This window comes from Coturnix japonica, unplaced genomic scaffold, assembly GCF_054131305.1.
Source record: "Coturnix japonica strain WE unplaced genomic scaffold, WE-NBRP24 Scf062, whole genome shotgun sequence".
NCBI classification, from domain to species: Eukaryota; Metazoa; Chordata; class Aves; order Galliformes; family Phasianidae; genus Coturnix; species Coturnix japonica.
Genome location: NW_028188965.1, coordinates 887,634 through 899,833, shown reverse-complemented (window position 1 = coordinate 899,833; position 12,200 = coordinate 887,634). Strand labels below are relative to the sequence as shown.

General features: G+C 50.2%; 2 protein-coding genes and 1 long non-coding RNA gene across 4 annotated transcripts; all 3 read right to left on the bottom strand.

The window, feature by feature from the left end:
• Nucleotides 1-1,350: 1,350 nt before the first annotated feature.
• Nucleotides 1,351-2,517, bottom strand: LOC107324405 (uncharacterized). The gene has a single exon (XM_085533680.1). The coding sequence runs from the start codon at nucleotides 2,506-2,508 to the stop codon at nucleotides 1,687-1,689; it is 822 nt and encodes a 273-aa protein (XP_085389806.1). The 5' UTR covers nucleotides 2,509-2,517; the 3' UTR covers nucleotides 1,351-1,686.
• A 1,744-nt stretch (nucleotides 2,518-4,261) lies between these two features.
• LOC107324372 (uncharacterized) lies at nucleotides 4,262-5,731 on the bottom strand. 2 transcript variants are annotated; one of them, XM_085533717.1, is made up of 2 exons: nucleotides 5,640-5,731; nucleotides 4,262-5,593 (listed from the first exon to the last, which is right to left on the bottom strand). In XM_085533717.1, exons 1-2 carry the CDS (start codon nucleotides 5,729-5,731, stop codon nucleotides 4,873-4,875), a joined length of 813 nt encoding a protein of 270 aa, XP_085389843.1. In that variant the 3' UTR covers nucleotides 4,262-4,872. The 2 variants fall into 2 exon arrangements, with proteins under 2 accessions (XP_085389843.1, XP_015739835.2); XM_015884349.3 differs by lacking the exon at nucleotides 5,640-5,731 and having other exon boundaries at nucleotides 4,262-5,542.
• A 5,404-nt stretch (nucleotides 5,732-11,135) lies between these two features.
• On the bottom strand, nucleotides 11,136-12,147 carry LOC116654387 (uncharacterized). The gene is made up of 2 exons (XR_014941250.1): nucleotides 12,048-12,147; nucleotides 11,136-11,739 (listed from the first exon to the last, which is right to left on the bottom strand). It is a non-coding gene; the product is annotated as an uncharacterized LOC116654387 (long non-coding RNA).
• Between the last annotated feature and the right edge of the window lie 53 nt (nucleotides 12,148-12,200).

The window sequence follows — 12,200 nt, the reverse complement described above, 5'->3', positions numbered from 1 at the left end:
AGGTTGTTTCCATGCATAATTTATTGCTCTTTTTTAAATGAAAGTAATTGCAATTGTCTTAATACAAGTCTCAGGAGCTGGGTTTGGATCATGGTTTCTGGGTGGTTTATGTATGGCTGTATTTCAGTTCTTGGTTTTCTGATGATGAAGGTGATGAATGAAGCACAAAACCTCCGAATTTCTCACTGATTTTTGGCTTGGAGGGAGGAATCCTCCAGCCCTCTTTATCCTTTCCCAGCAGCTCCAGTGGGATGCAGAAGTGGATTTGGATGCTGTGACTGCAGTCCATAGAGCAGTGCTTGGTTTAGGGACTGTGAGCTCTGTAAGGTGTCCCAGCATCATATTCACATGAGGAAGAGCCCAGTGAGGAAGGCTGCATGTTAAGAGCTCCACGTGTGCATAAATGCCCAGGAAGGGGCACCTGTATTGACTTCTTTTCCTCCCCATGTCGTGCTGCAGGGAAATCTCCACATTACAGCTGCTGAACAGCTGGTTCTGTGCTGTGTCACATCCTGCAAGCTGGGCCAGGCAGGAGGCCCGGGCTGGGGACCATGGAGGATGGAAGCTCTGGGTTGGATGAGGTGCAAGGAGCCACCTAGAGCCACCTAGAGCCACCTGGCATCCTCTAGGAGCCACCTGAGGCCACCTGGAGTCTCTTGAAAGCCATCTGGAGCCACCTGGAGTCCTCTAGGAGCCACATGGAGATACCTGGAGTCTCCTGGGAGCCACTTGGAGCCACCTGGAATCCCATAGGAGCCACCTGGAGCCTCGTGAGATGCAGAGCTGTGAGTCACCGACACATCCCTGCTGTGTTGCAAGGATCCTCCCAGAAATCTCCTCCTCACCCCAACAGCCCTACATGGACCTCAGGGTCTTCTGCCCTGCTACAGAGATCCAATTTCCCCTTGCTGCTGTAATTCAAAGCCTCCTTTAACTCATGTTCCTGGCCAGGTGGTCTCCATTTCTTCCCCAGGACAAAGGCTCCATCTCCTTCAGCATCCCCTCTAGCTCTGCCCTTGCTCCCAATTCTTTTCCTGGTCTTTTCCTGAGGGCTGATTTTGGAGGCTTGGTGATGTAAATCACAAAGTACCCGCTGCTCTCTCAGGGAATGAGATGATGTGTCAAGAAGAACTTTTCATTTTTACCTCCCTGATGAAGTCTGTGTGGTTTGCTTTAATATTAGTATATTAGTATTTAATTGCTGGGTTGCACAGAGCACACAACAAAAGGCGCTGGCTCCCTCTCAGTAGGAAGCAGTGCCTGGATAGGAACAACTTGGCACCAGGAGGGACTGACCAGGAATCTCCAAGCCAAGGAGAGAGTTAGGATGCTGAAGACTTCAGCTCCTACCACAAGAAGGGGCAGAAGCAGTTTAAAGACACAGAGAGATGATTCAAAGAGTAGAAAGCATTGACACGAGTTGGTCATGAGATGTATTTTTTATTGTCTCTGGACTTGACGTGAAAGAACAATGGGAGGTGAATCAATCACAGCACGAGGGTGTTGCAGTGTTACGTGACTCACAGAGACAAGGAAGAGCACTTGGCATCGCACACTGAGACAGTGGGTTACATCTTCAAATCACATCACAAGCAACATGACGGGATGAGTGGAAATCCCTGAGGACGTGGAACATCAGGGCAACACTAGGAGAAGTTTCTCACTCATCCCCACTCTTTGCATCACTTACTTTATCTTCCTGGCTGGCACCTTGCAGACCTGCTGCTGCTGCTGGCGGGGGATGCACTTGGCCGTGGGCACTTGCTGCACTTGGGCTGGCATGGGGCAGCACTGTGGGATGCACTTGGCTGTGGGCACTTGCTGCACTGGGGCTGGCATGGGGCAGCACTGTGGGATGCTCTGCACTGGCTCACTGCATTGTGGCTGCTGCCCTGAGCTGTGGCATCCCCCTCCTGAGGACCCCTGGCATCGCTCGGAGCACACTGACCTCCCATGGCATCCTCCAGTTGACCCATAGCTATAGGTAGGCCTCCTTACACAGCTGGATCCACCACCTCCCTGGCATGAACCAGAGGACCCCTGGCACCTCTCAGAGCACACAGATCTCCCATAGCCCTGGCATCCTCCAGTTGACCCATAGCTATAGGTAGGCCTCCTGACACAGCTGGATCCACCACCTCCATGGCACGAACCCGAGGACCCCTGGCACCTCTCGGAGCACACCGACCTCCCATAGCCCTGACATCCCCCCGATGACCCATAGCTGTAGGTGGGTCTCCTGGCACAGCTGGACCCTCCACCTCCATGGCACGACTCAGCCGTGGTGTATCCTTGGCATCGCTCAGAGCAGACGGGCTGCCGGTATCCGTAGTGCCTGTAGTTGTGCCCTCTCATGCCCTCCACACCTTCACCATCACACCGCGAGGAGCAGCAGTTGTTATAGCCATAACGGAACGGTGTGCGCCGCGTGTCCAGCCAGGACCCAGCAGGATCATACCAGGTGGAATTCAGGTTGAAGTAAGACTCTCTTCCGGAGGAGTAGATCATGTTGGAGTTGTAGGGAATAACCTGGAAAACACAAATAGGTCTTTATTTCCGCATCCTCTCCTTTTCTTTAGCTTCCCATGCACAGCCCAGCCCTGCTTATCATCAAAGCCAGATCTGAAAGACATTCTTGCTAGCTCCCAATATTTCCAAACCCTCTTCCTGACCTTGCTCTGATTTTTTCCATCTCCCATCACAGAAGTGGCCATAAGGTGCTGCAGCACACAATGGGACTGCTGGAAACCCCACACCCTCATTCCCCAGTAGCTTCCTCTCTGCTTAGCCCCTGGTTAAGTGCAGTCCAAAGGAAGGCTCTCGTGTGCCCACTGCATCCCAACCACCCCAAACCCATCCCAGCTTCTCCGAGCTGCCTTACCCAAGTGATGAGGGAAGGCAGACGCAGACCAGGGGTGCAGATTGTGAGAGGCAAAGGGACGGAGACCTTTTATAGGGTTACGAATGTTCCCCTTGTAAATGAAACACACTGCAGGAACGAGGATTAAATTATTTATTGACTAAACATCCCTTCCATTTGGATGCTGTTCCCGGGACTTGGCACGTTCTGTTTGACTCATGATTCTTGATAAGTATCTCTTAATTATACCACAGTTACTGAGAAGTGCACAGAAAGGAACTGCAGTGCTCAAGCTCATATGGGCTCTATGAGGCAGGTAATAACTCATTTATTGCCCGGCTGAGAGGACTGAGACACTGAGTGGAGGCTGATGGGTGACCAATGAGTCAGGATCCCTCATAAACACAGTGTTTCTACCCTGACATTCCCTCTGCTCCCCATAGGGGCACCTCCAGGTGCCTGAAGAACAGACAGGGATTGGGAACAGCCAACACTGAGTCACTGAGAGCAAACCATGCTGATGGGTTGGGTGATGAAGGGACTGATTCTGTGGATAGGGAATACAGTGGATGGAGCCCCTTCCATTTCTGCCCAGCTCTATGGTGTCCTTGGTCATCCCAGCTCTGAGCTGAGGTTCCCATAGAGCTGCGGTGGGAGGAAATGGGGAAGAAATGAATGGACTCAGGGAGGGATTTTGGAAGTTAAAGTCCCAGTGGAACTGGGTTTTTCCTTGGTTCAATGGGATAAAAATCAATTGTGGTGGTTTTCTGCCTAAAGTAAATGTGTTTTTTCCCCCCCTGATTTTCCTTGGGGTTGCTTGGGATGATCAGGTCTGCGACTGGGGTTGATAGGAAGAAAGAACACTGTGTATATGAATGCATACAGGGAAAGATTTGCTGGCAAAGCAGCACATCAGCAGTGGGGGAAGAGCAGGACTGAGCTTCCTGCACCGAGTGAAAGCATTCCTGGCATGCACAGATACACCTCACGTGCTGGGACATACACCTAATTATCATGATTAACATTTCCATGATGGATGGCGTCCTGGTGTGGTGTTACTGCCTGGTTAATGGGGTGGTAGCACACAGGGAGCAAACAGCATGTGCCAGGGTCACTCAGGGATGGGGTGTGTGATGGACCATGGGGGAGTCCATGGAGCATCCATCCATCTCCCCCTTTGTGGGTACCACCATGCAGGGGAGTTCATAGCACACAGCTGCAGCTCAGCCCAATGAAACGGCCGTCGTTGGGGCTGAGGTCCTCATGTAGGGACTCAGATCCTGCTTTCTACTTAACCAATTTCCTCATGGGATTTGTAATGACTTTTAATATCTCCTCGTGGTGATGTTATGGGGTAAAAGAAGAAGGAACCAAGTGTCAGTGGAATTTTGTCAGCTTTATTCTTGAATACACAGGGAGAAAGTCAACTTGCAGGAGTCCCAGCTGCTCCTGCCCTCACAGTGAGTGCCTTTTTCCAACCCAGCCTCATGCCTGGTTTGGAACAGCCCTGAGATGATGATGCACTGAGGCTGTGAGAGAAGGAGCACTGGTTACCAGCTGCCTGTACCTCTTGTTGTTCATCCATCACCTGGTTGCTTGCCTTCCCCCTAGGTGGGAGATCCAGGAGCAAAGTGGGGCTGGGATGATTAAAGTCTGTTCTTTGGTGGGGAAAACCTCTGGGATGGTTTGAGTTGGAAGGGACCTTAAAGATTAACTGGTCCAACCCCCTGCCATGGGCAGGACACCTCCCACCAGGTCGGGCTGCCCAGGGCTCCATCCATTAGCACTTCCAGCATCCATCTCTTCCCTGGGCAGCTGTACCCAGAACTGGATTTAGAGTGTTGGTGCCATCATAAAGCAGGGGACCACGGACCCTGAAGTGCCTGAAGTGTGCAGAACAGCAGCCAGAAAGCAGAGGTGACAGCACCAGCAGCTTGAGCAAAAAGCAGAGCACCTCCACGCTGAGTTTGGGAGCAGCATTGTGGGGCAACGTGCTGGCGTGGGACCCCTCCTCATTTCTTCTGCTGGAAGGGTGGCAAGATGTGTACTTGCTTGCACTGGTGCTGGCCAGGATGCTGCGATAGGGGCACAGTGGTGGGGCAGCAGTGCTGGACAGGAGGACAGCATTGCTGGACAGGACGGCATTGCTGGACAGGAGGACGGCATTGCTGGACAGGAGGACGGCATTGCTGGACAGGAGGATGGCAGTAGGGGATGCAGGGACAGCGGTGTTGCAGGGGCACGGGATGCAGCGTGATGGGCTCCTCCGAGGGCTGCTGCTCCACTCTCCTCCGGGGCTTACAGCAACTCTGCTCCTCTTTCTGCTGTGGTGGTCGGTACTGTTGCAATGGCCGGCGGTGGATTTTCACTGGCGGACAGATGGGCTGCACAGGGCTCACCTCCACCCGCCGCCGGGGTTTGCCATAATCCCAGCTGTGCTGTGCCGGGCAGCAGTCGCGGGGCGGGCAGGGCTCAATGGGTTGGCAGCCCTGTGGCACGCTCTGGCAGGACCCCTCGATGTCGTGGCTGAGGCTGCTACGTTCGTGGCATGGAGAGAGATCTGGGATGCTCACAGGGCCGTCGTGGCAACCGCAGGTTGCATCATCGTGGCACGTATCCATGTCATCTTCGCCCTTACGGTACTGCATCGTGCAGCAGAGATGGCCAAGCCCTCGGGGATAAACAGGCTGGGAAAAAAGAAAACAAAAGAGTTTTGCATTTTTGGGGCAGTTTCTATGCAAAAATTAGGGATCTGAAGGAATCCAACTCACCCTGTGACCGCTGGCTGAGCAGTGTCCGAGTCCTGAGGACCGCACCGGAGCCAAAAGCTTTTATATGCAGCTGTGTTTTCCTGGCAATGAGGCATGCCATGGGAATTAATAGCTGAGCACTGAGTGCCACTTCTGCATGGATCTTTTTGTTTTGCTTTTTTTTTTTTTTTCTGGGGCTTGCTGTTGAATTAATCACCTTCAATTAGCATCTCCCTCGCTGTAATGTCAGCGTAGCTCTTTGCATATGCATTGGCCATTATCTAATTAGTTCTGCCATCGGTCACGCTCAAATAGGCTGTTACCTAATGTACGTCAGATGGGATACGGGATAAGGATACCTGGAATGCTGTGATGCTGACTGGTGTGCCCAGAAAGTCTCATGGCAGAGGAAAACCCATCAATGGGGATGGGGGATCCATATCCCACATCCCAAATACCCTGGAATGGGATGTTGGAGCAGCGTGCAAATGGTGATGGGTTTCCATGGAGAGAGTTCAAAGAAGGTAGAGATAAACACATCCTGGAAAAGGAATAACCTTCTTGCCAAAACAAGTGATTTATCTATTATGGAAGAAGAATTAATTCTGCTTGCAGTAATGGCTGACTGATTTTTGCACTCTGTTTCAGCCTATCCCACCACCCCTAAGCCCTTTGGCCATGGAGTGGGCTTTTACCCCCCAAACCACTCTTTGGGTTTTATTACCACTTTGGGAAATCAATACAATCCCTGGTGCTGCTCAACACCAACCAGGATTTTCTGCCTTTTCACCCCATGTGAGCAGGTTTGGCACCAAACACCCTTTTATGCTCTGCAAAAGCTGGAATGAGGACATCACAGAGTGGTGCTGACCTCACCAACCAACCATGCTATGCATTGTCCTGGGCCATGTCCACCTCCTGATGGTTCTGCATTGACTCACTGCCCTTAGAGCTCCTCCTCTTTGCATTTCTGTTTAAACACCAGCAGAGAATCTCTCCTATCAGCCCCGGGCTGTCCATGCAAAAAACACTTCCACTCCAAAGCAGAGCTCTAGGAGCGATGCTCAGCTTTTGTCTGAGCAGCGATGGGGTTTGAATCACAGGGAAAAGCATGTGCAGAACGCAGGGGTGTGACTGCAGGGCTTTGCTGGGATGATTTATTCTCCAGCTCCAGGAAAATAGTGTAATTGCTTTGCAGGGAAGCACAGGACTTGCTTGTAAGGGTGGAAAAACCCTTGGTGAAGAGCCAGCATTGGTTTTGATTTACAGCTCATTGCTGCAGCCCCATGATGATGCTGTTTCTATAGAATCTGGCTTCTGTTTGTTTTTGATCATATTAGATGTCCTTCCCATGGAATTTTGCAAAGAAAGAAGCACAAATATTTCACCTCTGGATCTCCCTGCCATGTTTTAATAGAACCCCAGTTGGAATTAGGCAGCATTCCCAAACCCTCCCAACTACATTTGTACCTCCTTATCTTTCAGTGACTCTCCTTGCACCATCTGCCTTAGATGGGACTCTTGTCTATTTATTGGTAAAGTATTGGACTGCTATGAAGCTTTACTGCTCAGCACATGGAAGGTTTCCATTAACAAGAGGACCTTTATCTCTGCTGTAGGGTTATAGAGGTGCATCTATTGCAGATGGAGCTTCTTGTAAGTGTGGAAAGATGGCAGGGACTGCAAGGCTTGGCACACTGATACCAGCAAGTGCTGCTTGTTCCCAAGGTGATCACTGATCCAAGTTCACTGTGTGCTCTGGGGTGCTGCCATTAGGATCATGCTGAGTTGCTGGCAAATTCCTTGTAACCAGAAAGTAAGCAGCTGATAAAACAGTCCCAGATCAGAAATATGGCTTAAAGGAAAATGGAAAAGAAATCGACATGGACCAGATCTTTGCAGTGTCATAAGGCACAGCTTTTATTTTCTTTCATGACTAATTGGAGATTAAAGCAAGGAAGGAAGAACATCCCATACACCAAGAGGAAAATTAACAGCAGGATTAGTGCTCGCAAAGGATAAACCACACTGATCAGAGAGGAGAAACATCAAAGCACATTCCAGGCATTTGGTGATGAAAGGTGAGAAAAGAGGAGAGATCTACAGTCTCTATGCAAAGAAGGAGGAACATCCATGTCCCTGTCCGTATCCATGTCCATATCCAGCACCGAGGAGCCAAGGGGAAGCAGCAGGAGCAACTTTAGTTGCCACAGCCGCAGCAGCCACTGCTGCTGTTGTTGTTGCTCATGGTGTAGCAGCAGGTCATGGGCATGCAGCAGGACATGGGGCAGCAATACTGAGAGGGGCAGCAGCACGACGACTTGCAGCACCTTGGGGTGTAGCAGCAGACAGTGTAGCAGTTGTTGTTGTTGTTGCTACCACCGCAGCATCCGTTGGGCATGGTGATGGTTGTGTGGGCTGAGCTGGAAGGGAATAGAAAGAGTCAGGATGAGACAGGGAGCAGATTTGGAAATGCAGAATTCACTCAGTGATAGAGATTCAAGGAGCTGATACTCGCTTTTGTGGGGTTTCTTTTGGTAGTAAGTCTTGCCTATAACTTCTGCCCACCTCCCCATCCCTAACACTGTAGCAGCAATCATACAGTGTTCTTCAGAGCCTGAAATGCTCCCATTGCTTTGAATGGTCCCACCGAAGCTCCCATGGCCTCTCCATTATGAGGCCACCAGCATATCCCTTCCTAAAGCCCAGTGTTGGCCAAAGATCCAACCCAGGTACCCATCTCTATTCGGATACCCATAGCATTTCTCTTCTGCGAATAGGAAGGAAGGTTTAGAAGCTCTCACTTACCCTGCTGAACTGTGAAGAGAAGTGGAGAAGTGGAAGCTGAGGAGCGAATGAAGTGCTCTGGACCCAGGGACCTTTTATAGGCCCTTCGCATACCCTCCTCCTGGAAGTGAGACAGCCATTGACCATTCAGACTTCCCTGTTTACCAACCCAAACCCATACTTTTTAGCTATACGTGTCTTCTGATGTTTACTCTTTGCCTTATTATCTGTGATCACAACCTTTATTTTGCCTCATAACTATTTAGCCTGCAGATAATCAAAGGGCTCCCATGAATACTAATGAATTTGTCCTCGCTGCAGCTTTGCATGGGAGCCAAAAAATGCATCCCTGCATCCGTTTGACCAACGCGGACTGTGACGGACACAGATGCTCAGGGATTTACTCAGCAGTGGCTGATGCTGAGTCAGTGTGAGGGTTGAAACTGAAGCCCCCAGGTTGTGTTTTTTTTGGGTGTATGATGGGATGTTTCACCGGACCGGAGTGTAAAACAAATATTTGATGGATATCATGGATATACATCAGTTCGTTCCCGGTCATGGGATACGTGTTTGAGGAAGGAACATGCAGATCATATGCTTGGGACATGTCAGGGTCACATCAGTTCCTGGTTACCAACACGTGGCTCCATGTGATCATCATTCATTCCCTCCTGATCCCAAGAGAGTCCTTGTGTTGTCCCTTTAGTTTGCCTAAACTTCTGCTCATCCTCCAGGCTGGGAGGTCCAGCTTTGAGTTGGGCATTACCAACACAAAGAAGAACGTTTCCTTCTTTGCTCTACCAGCTCTGCTTCACTGGGAATACTTTTCTAACCCTCTGAACTGAATTGACCTCACTGGGGAAGGTTTTGCATTTTAATTAAAAAGTCAAGGGACTGCACTTGTGTAAATGGCGACTTGAGGAGCTACAGCTCTGGGGAAGGGTGTGATGCATGATAACCTCAAGAAGTTCAGCAAGTCCAAGTACATGATCCTGCACTGGGATCAGGATGACCCTGGTTGGTGAATGCGGTGCAGTGGGGAAGGTGTTGAGGTTCTGGTGGATGAAATGTTAGAAATGAGTTGTCAATGTACACACATCCCCAGAAAGGCAGCAGGGGCTGCACCAAAAGCAGTGTCCATAGTGCAGGAGGGCACCTTTGCTGGGGAGACAGTTGTGGGGTTACTGAGCCTGAGAAAGAGAAGGCTCTGGGGAGAACTCAATGCAGCCTTTCAGAGTATAAAGATGGGGAGAGAGACACATTTTGCCAGGGCCTGTAGAGACAGCATTGACTGAGAGAAGCTGAGGGCAGGAAAGCTAAACCAGTACAGAAAACCAGTCCCAGGTTGGGTCATGGGGCTCAGCGGGAGGCAGGGACTGAAGCCATACAAGAATAGATGTCATTGAGGTGGAACCATCTTCTGGGAGGAGGAAGCTCGAGGTAAAGCCTTGGGCAACTGAGCCAGGCAGAACGAGTGCTTGTTTAACACTGGCCTCCCATGCCCTTTGCTGTGGGGCTGGATGCTGGCAGAAACACAGAGTACTCAGCAGGAAGCTTTCCTGTGGCTGAGATTCATGGCTTTCATTTGATGGTATTGCCCCATTACCCCGAGAAGGAGAGGTGCTTAATGAGTGGATGGTGAAGCTTGCCTTGTGAGTTCCCTGTGTCTGCCCTGCATCCTATGATACTGAGCTACTGCCAGCCCCGAGTGCATTAGCAGGAACCCTGCTTTGCTTTCTACACCATGCAAGGGGATCAGATGTGATCATAGCACTGCTTCACCCTGCAGTAAATCCCACCTGCTCCCTCTCAGGCTTTGCTGGAATGAGAGTCATTCCTTGAGCAAAACGCTGGACAAGGAACACGTGTAATTGCAAGGTCTCCAGGCAGGTTAGGAGAACATGCATGGCATTTCCTTACTAGCAAATCCCTTCTGAGGAGGCATACATTGCCTGCCTGTGAGAACTGATTAATTTATAGGCAATTAATGGGGAGGAATCAAAAGGGCACACTTCACTTGCACCTTCAAGCAGGAAAAGTTCTCATTTGCAAATCCTGCAGCGGGAAGAGGTGAGGATCTAAGTGGGCATCTCCCATTGTGATAGTGATGTGTGTGTAACCAGGATACTCAAGGACTTCAGTGGGTGGGCAACAGATCCTAGTGCAAAGGGACTGATGTGGGGTGCAGTCAGTTAAAGGGCATTGGGCACAGACTGAGGGTCACAGAGCAGAGCTCATGTGCTGTGTTATGGTGTAACCCCAACTGACCCAACCATTTCCTGATGGAGGCATCTCAGATTTTCTTTCACCTCCTCAGCTCTGTATTGGGAAACCTCCTTCTCATCAATGTTAAACTTTGTAGGGAATCTCCATAGGTGCTTAAGTAAACCTACAGCTGGTTGAAGCACACAGAGCTCTCCTATGTGTGACCATGTCAGTGTCAGTGTTCCAAAAGCCATTCACCCTCATCATGAGTTTATATATTATTTCCTATTTCGTTGTAGTTTTACAGCAAAAGTAGGAAGGCTGCTTGGGCAGACACCCAGCTTATACCTCAATAGGCTCATGCACAAGTTCAGAGCTGCATCAGGGACACAGAGATGCTCATTCTGTGCTCAAAGCCCCCCTGTCCACACCATCTATCCAGCAGCAGCCCATTGCTGGAAGAAAACGCAAATAGAATGCGATAGATGCAGTGATGCACCACGTAGCAAAGAGACAACCATCACAAGTTTTGCAGTGCTATGAACTACAGGCTTTAATAGATATATATGCTTTTTTTCCAGACAGATGGAAGCAAACAGTGATGAAAAGCATTTAACATCCCATACACCAAGAGGCAAAGTTAACAGCAGGATTAGAGCTTACAAAGGAAAATCACACTGATCAGTGGGTAGAAACTTCAAAGCACATTACAGGCATTTGGTGATGAAAGGCGAGCAAAGAAGAGGAGAGATCTGTAGTCTCTAAGCAAAGAGAGTGCTTAGGGCCGTATCCATATCCATATCCAGCACCAAGGAGCTATGTTGGAAGCAGCAGAAGCGCAGCAGCAGGGGAGCTGAGCGCAGCCCTGCCCCTTGCCCAGGGTTTTAGTTGCCACAGCCGCAGCAGCCACTGCTGCTGTTGTTGCTCATGGTATAGCAGCAGGTCATGGGCATGCAGCAGGGCATGCAGCAGCAGCTCTGAGATGGGCAGCAGCACTGAGATGGGCAGCAGCACTGTGAGGGGCAGCAGCACTGAGAGGAGCAGCAGCTCTGAGTCTTGCAGCACGGAGACTTGCAGGACTTAGTGGAGTAGCAGCAGCATCCGTTAGGCATGGTGGTGGTTGGTGTGTAGGCAAAGCTGGAAAGGAACAGAAAGAGTCTTATTTTCTCTGCCTGAATTTCAGTTTGTTATTATTATTATCCCCAGGTCCATCCCAAACTGGATGGCGAAGAACCCCAAGACAGCCTGTCCCTGAGATCTCCATGTTTTGGCATTGGCCATTTGGCTTAGCAGCCATCAAAAAGAAGCCAACCAGATGGACCTCCAAACCTATCTCCAGAACTGACCTCAAACAAGGCAGCTCAAGAAATCACAGCTAACCTCCTACAAAGCACACAGATACAATACAACACAGCTGAGAAAGCAAGCTTCAAGCTCCAACTTACCCTGTTGACTGGTGAGAACAGGTGAGAGGAACTCAAGATGAGCGAATGAAGAGTTGAGGGGTGGGCGGCCTTTTATACGGCTCCAAACGGTACCCCTGGAAATGAGGCATTATACAGCAATTCACCACTTATCCCCCAACATCTGCTTCTCAC